Here is a 23,587-nt window from a genome sequence, read left to right on the forward strand (position 1 = left end):
GAGTCTCGGTTCCTATCCATACTGTTCTTCGCGAAAGCTGAGAATCTAGCGATCTCTTTCTCATTGAATCACTAAAATTTGTCGAAGCCCGTGTCAAAAGGCAGGTGGCTCTTGTATCTCTTTAATAATCGCGATGATCGTGTATCTGTTTGTGTGTGTGTACGCGCGCGCGCGCGCGCGTGTGTGTGTGCGTGTGTGTGTTGTCGAATTATGAGATGACGACGAGGCAAGCAACGTAACGCGCTACTAGACATAGTGTATCATAGATTACACATCGTTTGGTTTGTCTTCAACTAGAAAAAGTTCGCGTTCGTTATTATCTTTCTTTTTTTTTTTTTGTTGTTTTGTTTCTTTCTTTCTTTGTTTATAGCAATTATCAATTAAAAGAGGTTACGAGCCAGTTCCTATAACATATATATACATTGAATTGAATTGTCTGTTATGCTGTTTTTGGCAATAAGGTGGCAATCAAGCGTTCGCACACGCCACTCAGAATTCGAGGTGTCCTCAGGCAAAATTGTTATAAAGAGGGGAACTATTCATCTTCTTTATTCAATAATCCTATAATATTTCGTCGTTCGTGTTTCAAGCGAACAAAGCTTAAAATACCACACTGGTATCGCCATTTGCATAGAGTTCAAAAAAATTTACAATTGGGGATTCTTTGTGTTATGTGTATGTTATATCGTCTATGGACATCCTCCTCAGAAGAATATCAATCTTCCTTCTATTCTTTTTTTTTTTTCGTCCTTGCTATACCGTACTTGAATTTTTTTCTTTTTTCGTTTCTTTTAAGGCTAGTTTCTAACACGCGAATTCTTGGCTTTTCCTTTCTTTTTCACTCTCGCTCCCTCTCCTTCTATCGTTATATCTCTCTTTTTCTCCTTCTCTCATTCTCTCTTTCCCTTTCTCCCTCTCCCTCTCTCTTTCTCACTCTCTCGCCGTGTTTTCTATCGTTTGTTGTTTAATTAAACGTTAAAAATAGAAAGCAGCTTAAGCCATGTTCGACTGGCCGGGGTCTGTGTTCTTTGAAGAGGACAGCGTGTTGGTGTTCACGTTATTATCACTAGAGTTACCGCTACTCCCCGCGACCGGTTCCGACTGGCCTCCAGGATTTTCCGAAGTCTGCATGTACTTCGGTTTTAGGATCGAGTTTAGCGACGGTTGAATTCGTAGCTCGTACTCTGTAAAGTTAAACAAAGGGGGAAGCTCTCGCCCATTTGGTAATCGCGTCCCCTGCTCCCGAAGTTCGTCGAAAAACGGATGAGCGCACGCTTCCAACGGTGTGATCCGACCGGATGGCGTGTACTCCAAAAGTCCAGCGACCAACTCCATCGCTTCCGGGGGTGTGCGTGCCCTGAACACCTGTAATCATCGTCGTCGTTAGTTTCGATCTGTCCTGGTAAAATTTTCATGGTTAATCTGTGGCTAACAAGGAGAAATCTCAAGATGATCTTGTTTCTCGATGTTAATTTCTGTTACTGGACGAAGGTTCGTTAAGAAAGAAAAAATTATTCCTCGGGATTTGCCCACTTTTTACAGTAGCGAGGATTTTACAATAGAGGCAAGAAATTTTGTTCGTCTGTTCAGGGTTACGTAGTCTCAATATACTCACTATTAGATTGTGCGTGTTCATGCAAATGTATATTTTTATGAGAGATTTATAGCGAAAAAGTGGATGATCAGGAAGTAGCCTTGACTTAAAAAAAACTTTTCACCTCCACCATAAGAAATCGCATAGCAACACAAACTGAACGAAATCCTATACCACAAAGCAATAAAAAAACGGCAGCAATACGTTCCGCTTATAAGTTCGTTTGAAGTTTCGTATCTGATCAGTGTATATTAGGTGTATTACAATCGATATTAGTAGTGATGAACCGCTTCGGTTTTGGTATTTGTTCTCGTATAAAAGTTTATCCACCCGAGGAGCTGACCGTTCGGGAGGCGAAGTCAGATTCATTCGATGTTCACTGCTTTTTATCTGTTCTCTAATAAAATGTGTTTACTCCAGAAGAATATAATTCGTACAGAGGAAGATCGTTCGATACATGAAATTAACGATCCATAAAAATCGTATCATTAAGATACTCGGCAGGCACAAAAGCAGTGCGTGAAAATGAAAGAGATGATAAATTTAGATCTTACAAACGGTAAGTTGGTTTCGCAGACAGTCTGTTGTCGCTCTTTACAATGTACAAGAGAGAAAAGAAAAGAAATGAAATGGAAAGAAAAGGAAAAAAAAGAAAAGAATAACTGCATACCATTTTCAAGTCAGTGAAAAATATTTTTGTTCACCACCAGAACATTAGAGTAAGTGATACACCGAGATTTTGAACAGATCTGTTTCTATTTAAAAAGTTAGTAACGTGGATGATGATGATGATGATGATGATGATTATGATGATGACGATTATGAGATAGAAAAATGGATATTACACATGAGTTCGAGAAAAGATGCACGTCGAGCGATTTGTGATGCGAAGAATCGAAATGAAGGTGGTTTTTTTCAATCGTCGAGGCTCGTCGTCCTCCGTTCGACACAGCGGTAACTGAGCATCGTATCCAGCTTATTTCTTACCGTTTCAGATGCTGAAAATGTTGGTTATACTGGTTAGTAATATCACGGGCTAGAGAGAAAAAAAAAAGGAATATTTGCCAGCCAGTAAATGATAAAGACACATTGCTTTTTGAACAGGGGACCACTTACTCTAATCTTTTGGTGCTCCGTGGAACACTTTAGTCCACTCATTCGTTGAAGCATAAACTGTAACCACGAGTAACCATGTGTTGATGAATGTGATTAGAGCCGATTTGTTAGTTAGAAGGAACAAGACTGCGGAACAAGACCTTACCCTTCAACGATTCCATCGCTACTCTTTACAATTTTTTTCACACAATGTGGTCACAAGAAACCTTATTAACGCAATAATGTTTCCCTTGCAAAGGGATCATGTGAAGAGCGTGCACTGATTTAGATATTACGTTTTTCTCTTTCTCTACGCTAGTTTTACGTTTGCATAGACATTAAATATTTCAATTTTAAATGAAATATCTTTACTCCTGCGAGATATAATTTCTAACGAAAATAACATTTGGCAAATCACCGAATATCTATGCAAACGATATTGTTTCTCGGTAGACCTACTATTCTTATAAATTCTCTAAATCATTGAAATCAGAGCACACCAGATCATCTGTTTCCCCCGTTAGTCACGAAACCGCCAAACATGTACGCAGTACGCAGTTACGAAATTAGACGAGCTACACGAAAACCCGTCTCGGCAGTCTAACGTATTGCGCACAAAGAGCGCATAATACAACGAGTAGATCAGATGATAGGCTACCTTTTGCCACGGGTGCGCCTTAATCTGTGGAAATTTGAACTCGGTATAGTTGGGATTCATCTCACGTATCTGGTCGCGTGTAGGTGTGCCGAGCACCTTGATGATCTCGACCAGTTGATCCACACCACTATCTCCGGGAAATATCGGTTGGCCGAGCAACAATTCCGCTACCACACAGCCTGCGCTCCACACATCTGTAAACACGATAAAACTTTTTAATTAGACATATAAACGAAAGAAAAGAACAAATCTTTCTATTTTCTGTCCCGCCTTTTTCCTGTATTTTATATTTTATATTTATTTTATATATATTTTGTGTGCCATATTTCTTTCTAGTTTATCATATTCATATAAGTAAAGTGCCTTGACGCATTGCCAGCCAATCTTTCAATCTTTAACGTAATAAATAGACTGCGGATGTTTATGCAAATTTATACTTTCATAAGCATGACTAAAAAAACGGAACTTAAATAGAACCGCAAATACTGTTACGGGGTCGATTCTGTTCCTCTTGCATGATTCTTTGTCCATGCTACGTACATTCTATATACATTCTATACAATTCTACACGTACGATGTATTTAGATCTGTACGAGTCGAGGCTACGGAAACGACTGGCTGCTGTCCTTTCTATTTAATCAATATCCCGGATATAGGTAAAGTCGTCTTCTTGATTTTCTGTTACGATACGCATTGCCTTTAACGTTTCACGCTGCGGCTGTCGGATAGTTTTGACGTTCCACATTGTGACTTTCGAACTTTCAAATATCCAGAATTCTATTATAGCAATCTGCTTTACTTTGGATATTTTGCGCGCTTGTACATATCGTGTATAGCCTACGTTTTTACACGCTCCAATATCTTTCAAATTTGGAATGATTTTCGTACGTATCGAACAAGTAGGAGATTTTATAAAAATTTACTAAAATACCTTCAAGTACGTAGTTTAAGCTGATAAAATTCGAACGTTCAAAGAAGGTTAAACAACCTTTTATTTACAATTAACCAAACTGGTATTCTGCTAGGCACATGAAACAGTCTACAGTACACCATTCAATGAATTAACTAGAATTGAATGATGTTAACAATAAAAATAATACATAAGTAATCGTACCAATCTTCGTGGTATAATCGATAGCACCAAAGATTAATTCGGGTGCGCGATAATAACGACTACAGATGTAAGACACATTAGGCTCTCCTTTGACCAGATGTTTAGCAGAGCCAAAATCACAGAGCTTCAAGACACCGGATTCTGGGTCCAGGAGTAGATTCTGTGGCTTGATGTCCCTGTGACAGATCCCCAGCGAGTGGATGTATGCCAGAGAGCGGAACAGTTGGTACATGTACAACTGGAAATACATCACAAAAAATGATATTAGAATGTTATTAATGTGAAATTAAAAATGTTCCGATTATAGCGACTGATGAATCGAATACGAGGAAAGCTTTAGTTGGTCTACGGTTTAATTGCGTCTGTCGATAATTATGGATAATTATTGTATGTCATATGATTATATGTAAGATCGAGTAATTTTGCAATCTATGACACGTCGTTCTGTAGAATGAAACGAGTTCGTATTATATGTATGAGCTGGTATATTAAAGCTGGTTGATTAAAGATAATGATATTTTTGAATTAAAGATGTCTTGGTTATTTATTTTTCAACGAATTGAGAATTATGCTGTATTCTATTTGAAATTATTACGTTATGTATAAAACCTCTTGCGGTAGTGGTTCAACGATTATTATTGTAATTTTCAGCTTACCTTAATGAAATTTATCGGTATGGTTTGCTTGCTTTTGTTATAATGCCGAGCGACTTTATACACTGTTTCAGGTATGTATTCCAACACTAGGTTCAGATAAACCTCGTCCTTCTAAAAGAAATCCGCAAAGTCTTTTGTTAGTACGAATCTACACCATCGACATACGAAGGTGTACCGTTTCAAAGGCACACGCGACTCGAGAGTAAATTCTTTTGCACGGCTTAGTTGCTTGTTTCATCGTAGAAAATCGATCAGCATGAATTTTACATGACGAATTACGCGAAGTGCCTTTGAACCGTGCACACGCAACTCCAGAAGATTATTTTCTATAACTAGTCAAGCTGCGTTAGCTACTACAGCTTGAATCAAAAATATAGTCACTCAAGGATACACTCCACTACTCAAAGTTAAGAAAAAACAAGAACAACGATTATAAAGTACCGTGCGAAAGTTTTAGGCCACCCATCGAACAACAATTTTTTATATTTTTTTATTTCTCGGTGTCACTTTAGATTTGTCGTTACTTCATAAAGCAGACGTTCGATTAAAAAATTACTGGTAATTTGTTTAAAAACATAATAACGGTATTTCACTGTTTCTTAGATCTTGTCGAATAATTTTTCAACAATCATTGAAATTTATTTTCTACTATTCGATATTTTGTTTTCAGCATTTCAAATAAATCACATTTTTCGTTTACTCCGTTCTGATTGATGGCTCATCTAAAATCTATCTAAACGCGCGTTTTATAACATTTAGGCAATAACTGGACACAATTTTCTAATTTCCTAATGTTCCTTCCTCGCTCGTAAATATTTTCTAAAAATACGATTGATAAATATAATGATTGAATAAAGCTCGCTATCATTGATGGCCTAAAACGTTTGCATCGTACTGTATCTCTATATAAAATCAGTCTATTTAGAAAAAATAAAATTCCAGAAATAATTGACACTGTGCAACACACGTGGAATCAAACTATGATTCGTAGGGGTGAGGGTAGAGTTTCCAATATGATTGGTGACGGGGCTGGCGGCCTTGAGCAACGAAGTTCTTTGACTCAGGCTATAGACTTCGTATTTAGTGTTCTACGATGTTCGCGGCTGACACATAACAACAAAAACGTGTTATCGTTTTTTTGTCGTTAATCTGTCTACGTGTAAGCGGAACTGCCTAAATTCTCTCAAAAAAAGGACCTCTCCGTCAAAACTACTGGGTACTCTCTTGTTCACTTACGTCCACATGAAAAACTGGATTAGTTGCGTTTAAGATGTTCTACAAAATAACACAACAACGTCGCATGCATTAAACTAACAATGAATACTTGGCGTTTTGTATCATTGTGTATCATTCGAGAGAAATCAGAAGTATCGCTCTACTGCATTTAATTCCAAAAGTATTCGAACAGTAGCAAACTGCGGCTCAAAAATCAATTAAATTTGTTTTTCTTTTTTTTTTTTTTGTTGTTTTCTCAAAATGTTCGACAAAATTATACGTAATTATTAAAGCAAACGATATTTTAACGTGATGTTTACAAAATTTTGAAGAGGATAAAAAATCTCGTTTAGCTTCGAGGATCAATCGTCTAAAAAAGACAATTTTAATAACACGGGATTGAGCGAATTTTAAAACTGCTTCCCTGTAAAAAAAAAAAAAGATACAAAATACGACATCATATTCTTCCTTTGTACTCCTCAATTCTTTCGTAATTAACTCAGATATATCGTTGTACGGTTAAATTTTGTTACTATCCAAATACTTTTAGGTAATATCTGTATATCGTGAGTATAATCGAAGAAAAAGAAGAAAAAAAAAAGAGAGAGAGAAAGAATCAAGGGAAATAATTTGCGTGACGCAAGAAACGTTCGAATAAAAAACATTGTGTGAAAAGAAAAATCCACTTTCTTATGGAGTAGATCGTACGTCCAACAATAATTGCTTCAACGTTCAAAATTTCAATCGAGTGTACGGAATTATCGTTAAAAAGAATCTTAATAAATAGTTACCTTATCGCCACTGGAGTAGAAGAAGTATTTCAGTTTTACAATGTTGCAGTGCTCGAGACGCCGCATGATTTGTAACTCCCTGTTCTATAAATAAAAGGAAGGGAAAATCCGATTAATTCACGTAGTTCCTCGTTCGTGTTTACTTCGTCGCGACGACGGTGTTTCCCTTATCTTCGATTAGAATCGTTGTTAAGCACGTTTTGTTGTTACATTCCCGAGATTTAATACGGAGATTGAGGTCGTGGATTATCGTTTCTCAAACATTGCAATCTCGCAAAACATAAATCTAATTTTATCGATACGTAAATACGACGATATTATACGGTCGTCTCGGATCGGACGAATTAAACAATTTCATCGAACAGCGATAATTTATCTCTACTCGTACAGTTTCCTTCCTTTTCGTTTTATCTCTACGACTATCGATCAAAGGTAAAAACTATAGAAAGATACAGCAGAATTTGTAAACGCATTCGAGGATTAAAAAATGAGAATTTACTTTTAAGTATAGGCTTGTCCTCGCAGACCCTCTGTTTCCGAATCGGAGCTACCTCGAATCGACGAATTACTATAATACGCGTTGGCAAATGATCTCTAGCCTTCATACAGCCTATATATTTCCAACATGCAGAAAAAGAATCTGTTCGTTCTATCCAGACCTTCGTCCGTTCCCTGCACTATAATTTCTGCTAATTTCTTACTGTAGAAAAATACAGATTGGTCAATCCGATCGTTAAATCCAGGCACGAACGACGACTAGTTTCTATCGGTCGAATTTCAATTTCAAGTTGAACGTTACTTTGTAATTGCAAATCGTAGTGAGAAACATCAGAGGATCTGCGAATTTATTTTTTTATTAATTCAACAATTAATACGCGTTTAGTTCGTCGTATCGGTTAGAGGTTGAAGGTGTGTCGAAATTATTAAGAAATTATTTATCGAGGAATTTTCTATTTCTCTTACCTTAAATCGTTTGTCTTGGAGAACTTTTTTGATGGCGACCAGTTCTTCCGTGTCACATAGTTTCGCTAGGTATACAACGCCGAAGCTGCCGTTACCGATTACTTTAGTGTCTGTATAGGAGATCTCTTGGGGACGATCTGGACCAGCACCAGGTGTAGCCACCACGGTTGTGACTTTGTTGCCATCTCTATCTGCATTATACATCACACCGCCCATAGAAACAATCGAAAACCAGAATGGTAAAGTACAAGTAGAAAGTAAGAAGGTATAGTAACGATTTGGAGTCGTATAAAAAAAAAAAAAGGAAAAAGAAAGAAAAAGAAAAATAAGGAAAAGATGAAATAGTAAATCGATTCTACGAAGCAATGGACTCATGCTCGGTGCTATAATTTTTGAAGGTTTTGTTATTCAAAGAATTTTATGAAACAGTTATGATTGTTCAACACGTTGACTGCTACGTAAGTCCACGCGAGGCTGCTCGTACCAGCAAATTAATCGAATGATTTAAACTCTGTAAACAATCGTGTTCGAGATTTTCGATATTTTGATCTACGTGACGGTAACGTTACCAACTATTAAATGCGTTATAAAATGGTTGAAGAATTTTATTTTTTAATAAACGTATGTTGCGTATCCGCGTTCAAAAGTATGAGAATCGTCGATGAATTTCTAACAAAACATCAGTAGATAATCCATTATGAAACGACAATTATTTCATGAAATTCATATTCCATTCGTTCATATTCAACTTTGATTACGTGAGTTTAGAAAAAGTACTTTTTCAAGAGAATATCGTCATATTTTTCCAACATTTTTCGAAAGCTAAACTACGTGTCGTGTGGGAATGAACAATAAGCAAGAATCACAGTCAATGAACTTCAAATTGAAGTCAACGTGTTAATACTTAGAGGACTAGATGTATTGAGTTGGCAACTAAGTGATCGCGGATTTTGCCATTAGGTGGTATTGACAAAATCCGCGATCACTTAGTTGTCAACCCAATATAATACGCGTAGCTAGAAAATGGAAGAAAATTTATAGAAAGATGAAGTAAATCGAAGAAAATGCGCCAGGAATTTGAAAGTTATAAAGCGATACAGTTACGATTTATTCGACTATAATTTAAGCACGAAATAGAAATATTTCAATTACAGCAATAACGATTAACGTAAACTATGAATTCGTCGGAATCTTATCAATTGAAATGATCGTCATTTTGTTTCATTGCTCTTGTTTTCGAGTTAATCGCCGTAAACAGTATAAAATTCTACTTAAAAAAGAAATTCTAGAATCCTGTTCCACTATTCCCATTGTATCGATTTTCGATGCATCGTTTTCGAGCCGAACAACATCCTGCGCGGCCTCAAACTTGAAAACGATTTCGAGGAGCATCAACACGGGGCCAGACACGAAAGAATGTACAACACAACATCGAAGGAGTCGCAGCACACAGTCGAAATAGCCTCGTCGTCGTGAAAATAGCGCGACGATCCGAAATAGCGCGATCGTCCATTCGGTTTTATTGCGGAAAAGTCAGCATCGAAAACGACTGCTCCCTGTTCGAAGACGAAACAATCTTGCCGAGAATTTTCGCGCTTTAACCTCGTCGTTAACCACTCGTTACGCTTGTAACGCCCAACCATAGAGCTGTATCGTTCGACGAATAAGAATTGAAGCAATGTTCGTTGAAAACATACAGAGTCGTTGCATACAGCAAAAAAAAAAAAAAAGAAAAACAAAAAAACCTTGAGCCGAGATCCAAAATATTTACCATCTACTTCGACGATAGACGATGAAAAGCATCGATACGATGAATTTGGAGATGTCGAGATTATTAAAAATTTACTGTATTATTTTTCGTACAGTTTTATCGAGGGACGTAATAAGAAAATGTTTGGAAGTCTGCGTAAAACACAACGTTATAAAGGCAACGTTAAATTTGCAATAAAATCGGAGGATATAGCATTATGGTATGATCGAATTCGTCTTGTTGTTCTTTTTATCTATCCGTTTGTTTCACCAAAAGAAGACCATGTAACCTTGAGATCTTGAGAAATATTGCAAGATCTTCGATAGAAAGCGAGGTTATCGTAGCAGCCGTTAGTTCATAAGATGATAAAAAAAAAAGAGGCTATTAAAAGAAGCGTAGTGTTTTGTAACTCGAAGGAAGTTCGCGAGCAGTTAACGAAGAAATAAGAACGGAGATCAGTGAAATCACTGCTTCCTCTTGCTTTATATCCGCCAAGGTCGTACAATCATCTAGAATTAGAGGGGAGATCTATGAAAATTAGTGTTTACCATAGAAATTCTCTAACGTTTTTACGGCGAGATTTCCCTATACGTTTCTACACTGGTGGCAACATCTGCAAGCTTTCATCGTCGATAAAAAAAACACCGTGTTTATTCCTGTACATTCTTTTAAGAAGAAGTCTACCGACGATTTTGTTAAAAAATATTTATAGTCAGAAAAGGATGGCTACATTTTAGAAACGTAAGGGTAGCAAGGTTGTACAGAGATACGAGAGCTCTTGCAATCTTAATCCTTTGTACGTGAAAGCTGAAGAGAAGAAGAGAAATCTATAACCTATAACTAGTCAATACGTTGATATTGTTAGTCGATAAATAATTATGCGACGGAGCGCCAAAGTTCTTGAACCGCGCAGAGTTAATTAATGTTCGATTCTTGAAAACTTCAAATTATTACTTTAACTACGAAAAGATCGCTCTGTCATAGAATTTAAAGGACCTTCGAATTTAAAGGTTATCGTAGATCAAAAAACGAGATGGACCAACGAACGTAATCGATAAAAACAAACACCCTTTACCCTTGTCCTGCTTAACACCTAGAAGAAAGGAAAACTAAAACGCTGTTACAGTTTACACCGGTTGGATTCTTACACGGTTCGCGATTCTATTCTATTGCTCGATAGCAGCAGGCGCGTGAGAGGTATAACCTTGATAAGATGCGACGTAGGATAATGCGAGGGCCGCGTTTACAGACCGGTTTTCTCATTGAACCGCGGCTGAAAATAACCACGCGCCGCATAATTCAAGCGTTGTAACGCGACCGGGGCCCGAAAATTCGCACGACCGTACCGGAAACCCGGTTGATGTCTCGCGATCGCGTTTATCGTCGTCGGATGAATCGAAACAGGCGCAGCCAACGATAACATGCCACGTGGGCCACGATTTACTTCTTGACATTTCGCCAACATCTTTCCCTTCGGTTAACCTTTTCCTCTTCCGTATCGTCACCTCTTTCCCTCTTCACGCAGAGTATTTCCAAGTTTCGATGCAGAGTAACGCGAACCGGCAGAGAACTGGGCGCATTTGTGATTTGTTTCTTTAACAGTTTGCGAACAGTTTCAAGGCGAATAGGACGTCGGTCGACTATCGTTGGAGAAATTTCAGGTTGAACGATTTTGGTAATTTCCTAGGGAATGCGAGGCGTACGAGATTGTAGAGGAAATGGTGACCTTTGGAATATCGTTAGGTTGATGCATAGAAAGTGTTGGTTTCCTGGATTAATCTTTAATCGTTAACCGTAAAGTTTCGTCAAAATATGTATATATATGGTGTCTTTAATCGAAGAAATTAATCGCATTGTTTCAAATTTACAAGGATTATCAATTCTTGAACTGCAAAAATCTTGAAACGAAACTGTCGTAGTTTTCTTGTTCAAATAATTTATAGATCGAAGATTGTTTAAGCGGAATACATAGAATGTCCTTGATTTTCTCCAAATGTATTAGGTTGTCCGAAAAATGTCTCTCTTTCGCAAACGTGTCTTTTACAACAATGCACCTTCATAGAAACGTGAAACCAAGTCTGTGAAACGTCGCGGTGTTCATCTCAGAACGGAACAAAATGGATCGTACGTAATTCGACAAAATAATATAAAACAAAAAACGATTTATTTATTGCGCGTCTATCATTTCCTCGTAAAATGAAAGAAACTTTTCAGACAACCTAATACAATGAAAAGCATTTACTGTCCCAATTTCTAAGAAGTAGTACACCAAAAAAGAAAGACAATTCCACTAAAATAAACATATTCCAAATTCTATACGCTTTATATAAAATTTGTATTTTTCTCGAATGTTTATGTCGAATCTACGATGGCCGAAAATATCTCAAGTACCATGATTTAAAATATAGTCGAAGTATCCAGAAGCTGATGCAAGATTAGTCGCGTCAACAGAATTTTAAAGGCCTTGAGACAGATATATGCTAACCTTGGTTCTAAGGAAACGTAGGAAACGTATCTCTGAAATTCGCAAAAGAGCCACGGTTATTTCGAAGTGGGAGCAAACTCCTAATTAGACTGTGAAGTTCCATCTCGCGAACCAGCTGATCGAAAAGTGCCAAGTCGAGGTGCGAAACATTACTAACGCTCGAAAATAGCGACAGCTCGTACATCAAGATCCTGAACTGCATCGTTCAGCACCTGTCCGCGCAACATTTCACGCGAATCGAACTTAGAAGATATTACAAGAAAGAATAACGAAGAACTGAACAATAATACGCCTTTAGAAGTAGAACCTTTAGACTTGGAATTACGAGAACCATGCGAAGATTACAATTTTCGTATCTTTTGACAATTAAATTAGAACGCTGCATGTACAAAAGAACTTGGAACTTTGTCTCTAATTAGGTTTTAATATCGTTAAATGTTATTAAATATCATAGAAAGTATAGTTATTTCCTGTTACACGCCTGTTCCTAGTAACACACCTGTTTCTAACAAATATATTACAATATATTACTTTTAAATCGTTTTAATTTTTATACTCGACTCTACGAAGTAATGTGCAAGTATCAGCAATATATTCGATCTTGAATTTTTTTTTCGGGGATATAGTTCTCTGAAATAGTTGGGCAATTACTATTCCCTAGTTTTTAGTGGAGGATCCTTAGGGACACGCGGGAGACGAAAGAAGTGGGTCAACCGGCAGCGATCTCTGGCAAAAGTGCCGCTTGGATCGGAGCCGGCTAAATCCAGCGTGCGACAAAAAGTGCAACCCAAGGATCCGGATGCACGTCAGCCTCCCTTTTACCGCGTTACGCGCGCATCAGAGGATTCACGACCTTTTTCCTGGCCGTATCGCACGGGACTGGCAACCGTGTGACATTTTGCGGCCAACCAGACGATGCACAGCCTTTGGCTCAACGGTGCATCGTCTAAAGCGATTGCAGGATCACGGGGTAGAATAATCGCGTTTTCTTTGACACGCAGATTTCCGCTGATGAACCGAGTTCGCGCTAGTCGGTGTTACGAATCGAAAAAAAGCTCGCGGTAAGTAATTATTAACTCTCGACAATATATCAGCCCGATATTGGTTACGACAAAAGATGATCTGACAATAAATTTTCCGACCTGTCTCGATCTATTTGCGTTCAAATTCTCCTCAGATTCGTTCGAAGTATTTTCAGCGAAGAAATTTTCCGAGTACTGTTCCGAACTTTATCGTTTGCTTTGAAACGAAAGATCGTAGGCTTATTTTGTATGAAAAAATCTCGGATCTATTTATCGAAATAACGAGTTTCGAAGTAGCAACTTGAATATTTCAAAAACTTCTGAAACACCAAACATCGGTGCAATATTGGCGCGTCAAGGTGTTAAAACTGCACTTTATTCGCAGGTTTCGATCTCTTATCGCATGAAATCTCAGAAGCAACGTCGACGAAATTTGCGATCGTGCAAAATCCGATTTGCACACCAAACGCACGTTTCACGCGACTTTAGATCTGCATCGGTGTTTATCCACTACTTATAAACGACGTTAGGCAACGCTTTCGCAACAAGTATTGTCTCCTTCGCTTTGCATCAAAGGTGTTACTTACTATGCACTTGGATCGATCGAATAATTCGCAGCACGTTCTATCGATTGTACAAGTATTTCAAGGGTTATAGAAAACATCACCGACGCAGAAAGTCTCGATTTTAAAGCAAAGCTCGTCGGTTATCCTCGCGCGAGAGCATGTTTCATATATGATACGTTATTCAGCGCAAGGGACGCGTGTGGTTTTGTTCTTCTGATTTTATTCTACGTGGTTGAACGTTAGATATCACGTTCTATAGTTTTATACAAAGAAAGAGCTTGCGACGGAATTAAATATTCAACAGTAGGAAGAAATTTCAATTTTGCAAAGGTTGGCAGCCTCTGGTACGCGACGAAGAAGAAAAGGATCGATCGGTTACACACATCGAGCATCCCGGCAAGCAAAAAATCTCTTTATCATTTTTATTTCACCTTTTCTTTTTTTCTTTTTTCCTTTTTTGCCCCCTTTTTTTTTGCCGCAACGTGTCAAGCCGACGTAGCCAGCTTTTGATGTATGAAAAAATAATTCCCGTGGGTCGATGTGTGTAACTAAAATAAATACGAATAACAAGGGATAAATGTCAGTGGGTCGGTGTATTACTTCTCGTCGAACAGTTTTTCTTTCTTTACTCATCTGTCTTGTGTTTCTAACCTTTCCCGCTCAAATGGCAGATGGCTTTTTAAAAACGCGACTAGATGTTTTGTTTAATAAACAAATTCATAAGCGTCATCGCGTTGTAGCCTTTTGCGTCATCCTCGTTTCAGTCATAATTTTCTCGATAAAATCGAGATTCGAGGATCAATGGGTAGAAATCTTCGCAAGAATTGGGAGTGGAAAATTAACGAAACAGAAAATTATTGCAAAAATGACAAGGTTCTACATACGAGTTATTATGATTTTCCTTCTCTAGAAAATAGGTACTTTGCAGTATGACGAAAAATACTACATAGCATTTCAAATTTTAAAATGTTTGCTTTGCGATATATTTGTGAATTAATCGAAACAAATAGAAGATGGAACTGGAGATTGTTAAGATGCATCTCGTTCCATCGAAAGTCAGAAATAACACAACTCGTCTCGAGGCGACTGACATGTTTGAAAAGCAAGAATAATCCAGTGTTGAATAATTTATCGATAATGTCTGGGTTCATTATACTTTAAAATATTCCGAGTACAGTGTACACGCCGAGATTAAAAAGCAGTCAAACTTGGTAGAAACAGAGAATATATTACGCCTACGGATCGTCAAAGTCAATGATCGATGATGATTTCAAGGCTAATTAGCGGATTTTAATAATCCAGATAAAATTGAGGTTACTCCAACGTTTAGAACAGCTGCTGAAGAGCACACTGATTTAAAATCTCTCTTCTACTCTCCAATTACAAGTTTTTGTCAATTTTTACGAAGCGAGCACCGTATACGCAATAACCGAAGAATCCAAAGATGTTTCAACTAGAAACTTTAAATTCGACAAATTTTTGGTAATTTTTATAAGACGAAAAATCCACCGACGACCGGGCAAGAAGACGATGTAATTACAATTTTCAAATCTCGAACTTACAAATACAGTTCGTATAAAAACTTTTGTCGCAAATGTAATAGCTTTTGCATAAACGAAGTCTCAAGTCGAACTGTTACTATCGTCCCCTACGATTTGCCCTATTTTCCGTGGAATAAAAGATCTGCTACTATCACTGCGCCAACGTTTCCAATATGTTCTACTTGGAAATATCGAACCTCGAAGAGCGAATTTTTTTTTATCAATTTTTATCAAGAAATTCGAAAAAGGAGCTGTGAAAGAGAACTCAGAGAAATTTCACGGAGAAACATTTTCTCGAAAGCGGGAAACTTGGACGCGAAATATTATTTCGCGATTCTCACGCGACTATACGCTAACAAACCCGATTCCCACTGCCAGAACAACGATCATCGTTCGCCCTCCAGACGAGCAACTTACGTTTCCTGTTCTTCAGCCGGCGCAGGAACTTGCAGAACTTTTTGTACGCTGTGTTCGCCTCCTTGCTGCTCAGTTCCATCGCGCTCTTCGCCCTTTCATGCTTTTGCTGTCCAGACGGACAGAATTTCGGATAACGCCAATGCTGGCAAGGTTCTGACCAGTCTAGCGCGGCAGCTGGCGCCATTACACTTTACAAAATTCACTTAAAAAAAAATCTACCGAAAAAGAAAGAACACTCGACCGTGTGAATTTTTTCTTGGTAAAAAATACTCTGGTTTACCGTCTGTTTTCGATAAATATCTCAGTGCGACAGAAGCTTGACGCATCTAGTCTATAATCGTATAGTTTACAAATATTCCAAGAGTCTGAAACTACTTGGAAGGTCACCAACAACTAATATTAACACCGTGTCAAGGTGCACGGCGTGGGTCATCGTAACTATGCCAAATAAACGATTTTCCACGCTGATCTCACTGCCTGTCTTTATCATGCTTCCGACAAGAAGCTGGCCAAACCAGGTAATTCGGGGCGACTCACACGATCGCCATTCAGCACACGGGAATGCCGCGTTGAAACGCACGAGCCTACACACCGGGTCGTACACGAATTCGCGCGTGCCACGAATCGTCAATAACTCCGCGATCTAGCTTACGTGTCGTGATCACGCGATCATTGTTCGTTTTCCGTCCGAGCCGATTTGTGAGACAAGAGGACAAGGTTCAAGACCGACCACCGTCTCCGACGATTTAATCGAACGACGTAACATCGATCGGTGTGCACGAACGACAGATTGCTTCCACCGATGACACGTATCCTTTGGAATGCTCAGCGAGTCTCCTTTGGACACCTTGTAACGTACAGATATTGTTGCTTGTCTCCGGATAAGGTTCCCTTTCGAAGATTTTCCAAGACTCGGATTTTCTCTCACCGAGCGTTCAACGATATTTGGCGATTTTAGCAGATTTATTTGGGTAGAGTCGTTACTGGAAGACTCGAGGAGATTCGTTGGCACGTATATCGTTATAATAGCTCAGGTTGAGCATCGATCGTCTCGCTTGCTTCAGACTACCGAGTTACGCGGAGATGTAATTTCTCCTTGTCGAGTGATCAGTCTATTTCGTTGGTTTCGGATCGGTTCTAACCGCTTGCTATCACCAAATAATACTCACGAAGGATAAAAACGAGTCACAGCGCGTGTGAATCTTTGGTCGAACGTATAACGTGTAAATCAACTTGAAGATTCCTCTTATCGAGTCTTTTTAGTGGAAATCTTAATCGAACGGTCCTCTTCCACTTTGGGAACGTACAACTTTCAAACCGCACGATCGGATCACAACTCACAAACTTTCCTCCAACACTTTCGGCTAATATGGTACTTCGGTAGAGATAGAAGACGACGGGGTGAGAATCGCGCGGTTAATCGTAATGCGTTCTCAGGTTGACGAAACGAACTGGCTTTACGTGTCGAGATCACGCGACGATCCGAGACCTGGCCGATTTGTATCGCTGCGTATCGCTCGCGTTCCACGTAGCCAGCTCGCCAGAAACGTTCTCGTTCCACGGCGTCTCGGCACGCGACTAAACCGAACGCGTCGCCAATCGCCATTACCCGCGGAAGAATCAGCTTCCCGGAGGGGGGAGGAAGACGCCGAGCGTCGCGGAGGGGGGAGCGAGCGTTGTACAACGTATAACAGATACGAGCCGCGAGAGCTAGCGATAAACGGTGCCTGGCCGCTTTTCGACTTTCCTGACTGCTGCTCTTCCAACGCTACCGTACAATTTCTTATTATTTTAGGGTGAATTTAGGTTGAGCGTTGTCTCTTCAGCCAAGTCTATACCGAATATTGGCTTTTAGGTTGAGTGATGCACTTTAGATCGAAATTAGGTCGAGTATCGTCTCTTTGATGGCTAACGTAAAATTCTGTGTCTTTTAAGGTAGATTCCTTCTTTTAGGTTAATGTCTTTTTTTAGATTGGTTCGTTTAGATCGAGTACCAACGAGTCTAACGCTAGACTCTTTGGATTTTTCGAAAGTTTAGCGAGAAATACTCGATAGCGTTAGATCTGAAAGCTTTTACCGGTCTCTCTATTTAGTTCAGCTGCTCTTCCATCGACTTACGTTACGTTTGTTGTTTCTCTCGCTGTTCTTGAGATTCGAACGATTTTATTTTTAGCATAACAGGTTTAAAACCGCGACAACACGACGTACCCCGCAAAACACAATCTTGCGCTAAAATAGGAAAGTAAAGTATTTTTCGAGCACAAGTATTTCTTAATCTCGACTCAACGTATCAAAGTCACCTTTTTTTCTTTTTTATCCCTCGATTCTCGAAAATCTTTTTCTATCGCATCCGCGTGTTTTCCGCTTGATCAAGACCTTATTTAATTCCGGAAGCAGATAAGATAATTAACATCTGCATTAACGCGGATTACGGGATCAGCTTCGAGTCGGTCGTTCGTTAATCGATTAAACCCACGAAATCGACGTAATACGGATTTAAATATTTATCTGACGATCATCTACTAAATACGCTATCCTTCAAAAATATCGGGATATCGGCATATTTTTGATAAAATGTATTTTAGCTACGGAATTAACGCAAACGGGGTATTTCAGTACCAAACGATATATAAAGTAACGCGCAAAAATTTCTAATCAGACAAACTTTTCACTTCAGAGTGCAAAGGCGATATTTCATAGAATTCTACGTATAATTGAAATTTATAACTCGATAGACGATTCGGAAGGTAATAAGTTCTGCCTGTGATTATTAATTCGTCATTAACTCGTACGCGCCGGTTAAATTCAAATACCTTTATTGCGATATCGATGGAAACGTCCGGATGCTCATAAACGGTAGCATATTCGTAGCCTAAATACGAAATATGTATCCATACTGACCCATATTTCCCTAACGAGTTGCAAAGCCGTGAAGCCATTCAACCACGTAAAATGGATCAACGAAGATTCGATGGTCGCTTATTAATGACCGTCTGCAGTCTCTCGAACGAAGAGCAAAGCTTGGACTCTGTAACGAATTTGTCATGGAACAAAGTGGCCTGCGATATATTTCGTTCGCGTACAACAGTAAACTCGTCATGACTATGCGTGACACCAGAGGATTATTCATGATAAAATCTATTTATAGTAGATCGTGTCGTCAATGACGAACGTTACGTTGGATTAAATAGAACGTGCCAGTTTTGCAAAGTAGAATTTCGCGGCTGATGAGCAATCACGCTGACCGCCACTCTTCTCTGAATCTTTCCGTCTACTCGAGTAGTTTTACAACCTGCTGTTGTTTATTGGCAAGTCGTCGTTTGTAATCGCGTTTTGCGTGCTTTTTGGTACAGACTTTGTTATCTCGAGAAAGAATATTTCTCATAACCATAACATAATATTTCTCGTACATATCGTATGATAACGATCACGATATTCCTCTGGAAGAAAGATAGCGATATCTCGCGAGTAAACAGAATTTTCTAAGTGATAAATTAGAAGTAATCTGTTCGCGATACGTAAAAGGGGAATTGAAAACTTAGAAATATAACAAGCGACTGTTGAAAATAATATCGGATTACGGATGTCCACGCCAATTCATATTTTCACGAATATAGCGAAAGAAATAGAATTTAAATAGAGATTTGATTCATCTACCGAGCATTACAACGTGATTCTTACTTGGAATTATTCCTATCATCCTCTTTGTCCTTACGTCTTCTCTAAACAGCTACACTAAACAAACTTCTTTTTATTTCTTATCTCTAATTACATGAATTATAACGGAAATCTAATTACATAAATTACACGCAGCATAAAAACCATGGTTATGCTCTTAGCTCCGGCGAATTTCTTCCTTATTTATCAACTCGAACTAATCGTTTAACGGCGTAACATTTTTATAATTCAGATATTTCACAGATGCGCGAACACCGAACAGAAACCGTCTGTTACGTAATTGTCCACCGGCAGTTTATTCGCACCTACTGCATGGAATTTAAAGTAGCGTAAATTAACAACATAAATAAAATAGAGTACCACGTAAGACATCTAAAAAGATTACACACAGAATAAGCAAACACTTTCTACCAGCAGAAATTGAAATTCCTATAAAAACTCGATTCCAACGAGGACAGAATCATTTAGCAAATTCTGAGGTATTCCGAATACAAACAGGCGCAAATGAAATTATTGTATATCAATAAGAATTGTAAATAAGATATATAAATAGCAAGAAGAGAAAACAAGCTGTAGATAAACAACTATCGAGCTCGCGTTTTTTACCAGCGATTTGCCGCAACGTACGTTTTTGAAAAATAACGACCGATATAATATCGCTTAAATCAGGTAAAAACTAACGAAGAAACGACGGCGATCAGATAGCTCGACCAAGCTGATAGCGCGTTTAAAAATCTTCCCCTACGAGGAACGCTCTGTATTTGTCTCGAAGATTATTTCATCATAGAGGGAGAGCGGAATGAGCAAACGAATACACCACAATCTCAGCGTGGAGTTGCGCGCCAGACGAAGCGTAATCAAAGGTTAAGGTGCTATCGTTACTTTGCAGCGATCTCGGTTTTATCCGCGGTTTCACCTCGATGACGACGTTTTAGTTCCTCGATCGTGGTATTAATTAGTAGAAGCCTCTGCTGCATTTCGTATCGCGATAATCGCGAGAATTTCGTTTCGTTCATCCAAAGTTCTCGCTGTAATCCGAATATGATAAATATCGACATATACGAAGGTGATATCAGGTGACTTGTTTATTTGGAACGAAAGTAAGAAAACAATTGTAATTGCAGAACGGAGGATTACGTAATACTTTAGCAAGTAATAACATGAGTGAACTGGCAGATTAGAAGCGATAGATTACGAACTCGCGTGTCAATCGGATGATTTTTAACTTATAGAATTCGATTGTAACGCGAAGCTTGTTATTCGTTAAATTTCACCAACGATATTAGTTCAGTTGTGCAAGAAGATACAAAATATTGATATAAAAAATACCTTGGAAAGAATGCTACGAGTAAACGAAATACGTTTTTAAATATCCAATTTAGATAACTAAAAAGAAAACGTCATAAAAGTTGAACGATGTAAGAAATTCGCTACGAAGCAAGGAATATTCTATTGCGAGTGTCAATTTTATGACTCTAGGAAAAGCGGTTCGTATGATCCGGGCTTTGTTTTATTTAAGGCTGAACACGATGAAACGGTTATTTTTAAGGCTGTATGTGCGTCTTTACTACCTGTAAAAACGCCACGGAAGTGGAATGATTCGTTAAAGGAAATGATACCGTGTCGATCGTAAAAAAACTGTTGGTACAAAAAGTAATAAAATGTTTATTGTTTAAACGACGGAAAGCCGGACAATAAAAAGAATGATATTTCGATGGAGTCGTTAACGTCGACGTTGGTAATGGAGCTGGCGCGTTAGACGCATAGGCTGATGATGAATAATTTGTGAATCCCGATCGAAGATACGAAGATAACGAACATCGTTTTGTCGCGTCGACGTATATAGTCGAAACGAGAACAAATCTCACGAAAGTCGTGTTGCTATCGTACTCCTCCTGCGTCGCTGCTTTCTTCAAGCTCTTACGACAAAGTTTCCAGAAAATTTTCCACGAGACGATTTTTTCATATCTGCCACAAATCGAAGAAATTATCTAGCGGCGAGTACGATCCAAAGAACTTTGGTTTTTATTTTGATTGTTATTAATTAAAGTTGAGTTGACTCAAGCTATCAATAATAGAAGTTAGATTAGCTCTAGTTATTGGTAATCGAAGATAAGTTGACTTCGGTCGAAGGTTCGTTTTTTCGATATTAAATAAGTTTTACGAACGATCAAAGAGTAGAGTTCTTCGTGATATAAAAGAATTTAGAAAGTAACAGAGACAAGTGCAAAGGACAAAAAGCTGTAGTTCTTTAATTAGCGGGATTAACAGGGTCAGGGATTTTGAAATAAATTTTCGACGAACGAACGTAATCTGTTCAATGTTCGATCTCGAGATAAGACAGGAAAGAATTCTTTTTTAAATATAAACCACTTTAATACGATTGGCCAATAGGATGATATTCCGAAACTCCAATATCCTCATGAATGTCAATCATTTTAACGTAACCAGCGCTGTTTTCTTAAGACTCTAAAGTACGAACATAATCTCTGTTAAAATATACATGGAAATAATATTTAGAACGTTCCAAAAACCAGTGTAAATTGTTTCGAGCGCCACAAAGTCGCGGGCGCATTGATATATCGCTGGTGTTTGAACACTGGTTAGAGCACCCGCTATATTTAGCCGTAATAAGCAGATAACAGGCGAGCAACAGCACAGAAATCGCACGTGAAACCTGTGTTCTGCGTTCAAAACACTGTCACGAGTTTAAAAAGGCAATTCTATCTTCGGGAAAATAAGGATGACGTTGAATATTCCTCTCGGGTGACATCACTTTTTTCATCGACAGGAAAAAACACGAAGATTTAGAAGAAACGCGCGATGGAACGATCCAAATCCGATTCTTTGCCTTTCTTCTTTTTTTTCTTTTTTTTTTTTTTTATATATATGTTTCAAATATTTGAGGCTACTGGGTGTCCTTGTTACCTTATTTCAATGATTTGGATGCTAATGAGGCGGCCGAGTCTTCGATATCGAAAGTGTACAGCTCGTCGTCCGAGAAGGAATCGAGGCTCGCTTTCGTGACCAATAACGCGGACAGTTGATGAGGTTGCTTTAAGCGTGCTGCTTGGAATATCGATGAACCGTTTGTTTCGTGAAAGTTCTCCCCCGGTGAAAATTTATTTGTTTATCGTTGCTGGATACGTAAGAAAAGAAAAAAATGCTTTCCCGTGTCTTAAGACGGCCGAACAAAATTAACAAAGTAACAAGTATTCTTTCTCCAGAGAATTATTTCGCGCGTCACTTCTCTTCTTTATGTTTCTTACTTTCTTCTTTCTTAATATTTATTTCATTCCGTGCTATCTTTTGCCTTCAAAGTAACTGTCACGGCTCTTTGAAAAGGCATCCTCATCCAACCGTCTCAATTGCAGAATTCCCTTTGAAGAAGAAGAAAAAGAAGAAGAAGAAAAAACAGGGAAAAAGTAACAAACAAGCAACGAGGAGTCGCGTGATTAATTTTCGATGAAGCTCGCGCGCTTCGCGATAAGGAACTCGTTCTATAGAATCGCCGGTTTATTCGCGGTAAGTGTGTCGAAAGCCGGCGTTTCGAGCTTCGGGGCGAACAAACTGGACAATTTATAGCCGCGAGACTGAAAGAAGTAAAGCAAGTTCATCGTCTATAGCACCTAGCGAGGCCGATGACACCGAGAGAACAAAACGGGAATTTGTAACTAACTTAAAGGCCGGCGATCGTGTTAAGAAACTGCAGTCGCCTGTATATCGTTTATTAGGCGACGTCCAGGCATTAAAAGCTTCAATGAGTTTCAAGATCTAACGAAAGGAGCAAGAAAATTAATAAAGTGCACGGTTCGACCGGTTAATTATGTTTAATTATAATTTAGACCAGTCACTGGCAAACCAGCGAAGATAAACGAAAGAATCGAGGAAATGTTCGAATGAAACGAAAGACCTGACAATTATATTTATTAATGTACGTGGTCACAGACGATTATGAAAATATATGAATCGATCAATTACGTAAATTACGATTTGATTAATTGATTCCATTCATAGAGAATCGTTGTAAAAATAAAGACGA

At 38.5% G+C, this 23,587-nt stretch overlaps 1 protein-coding gene across 10 annotated transcripts in view; it reads right to left on the reverse strand.

The window, feature by feature from the left end:
• Positions 1 to 325: 325 nt before the first annotated feature.
• Positions 326 to 23,587, reverse strand: part of LOC117234091 (glycogen synthase kinase-3 beta-like) — a 57,792-nt gene continuing 34,530 nt past the window's right edge. For 5 of the 10 annotated variants that reach the window (XM_033494989.1, XM_033494987.1, XM_033494990.1 and 2 more), the window contains 7 exons: positions 8,087 to 8,277; positions 7,124 to 7,207; positions 6,354 to 6,392; positions 5,118 to 5,228; positions 4,462 to 4,699; positions 3,348 to 3,541; positions 326 to 1,365 (listed from right to left, as the gene is read on the reverse strand). In XM_033494989.1, coding sequence (XP_033350880.1) covers positions 994 to 1,365; positions 3,348 to 3,541; positions 4,462 to 4,699; positions 5,118 to 5,228; positions 6,354 to 6,392; positions 7,124 to 7,207; positions 8,087 to 8,277 — 1,229 coding nt within the window. In that variant the 3' untranslated portion in view covers positions 326 to 993. Of the gene's footprint in view, positions 1,366 to 3,347; positions 3,542 to 4,461; positions 4,700 to 5,117; positions 5,229 to 6,353; positions 6,393 to 7,123; positions 7,208 to 8,086; positions 8,299 to 15,867; positions 16,097 to 23,587 lie in introns of those variants that run through there. The other 5 variants (XM_033494988.1, XM_033494986.1, XM_033494984.1 and 2 more) reach the window with 4 other exon arrangements.

This window comes from Bombus vosnesenskii, unplaced genomic scaffold (assembly GCF_011952255.1).
Source record: "Bombus vosnesenskii isolate JDL3184/JDL3185 unplaced genomic scaffold, Bvos_JDL3184-5_v1.1 scf7180000013302, whole genome shotgun sequence".
NCBI classification, from domain to species: Eukaryota; Metazoa; Arthropoda; class Insecta; order Hymenoptera; family Apidae; genus Bombus; species Bombus vosnesenskii.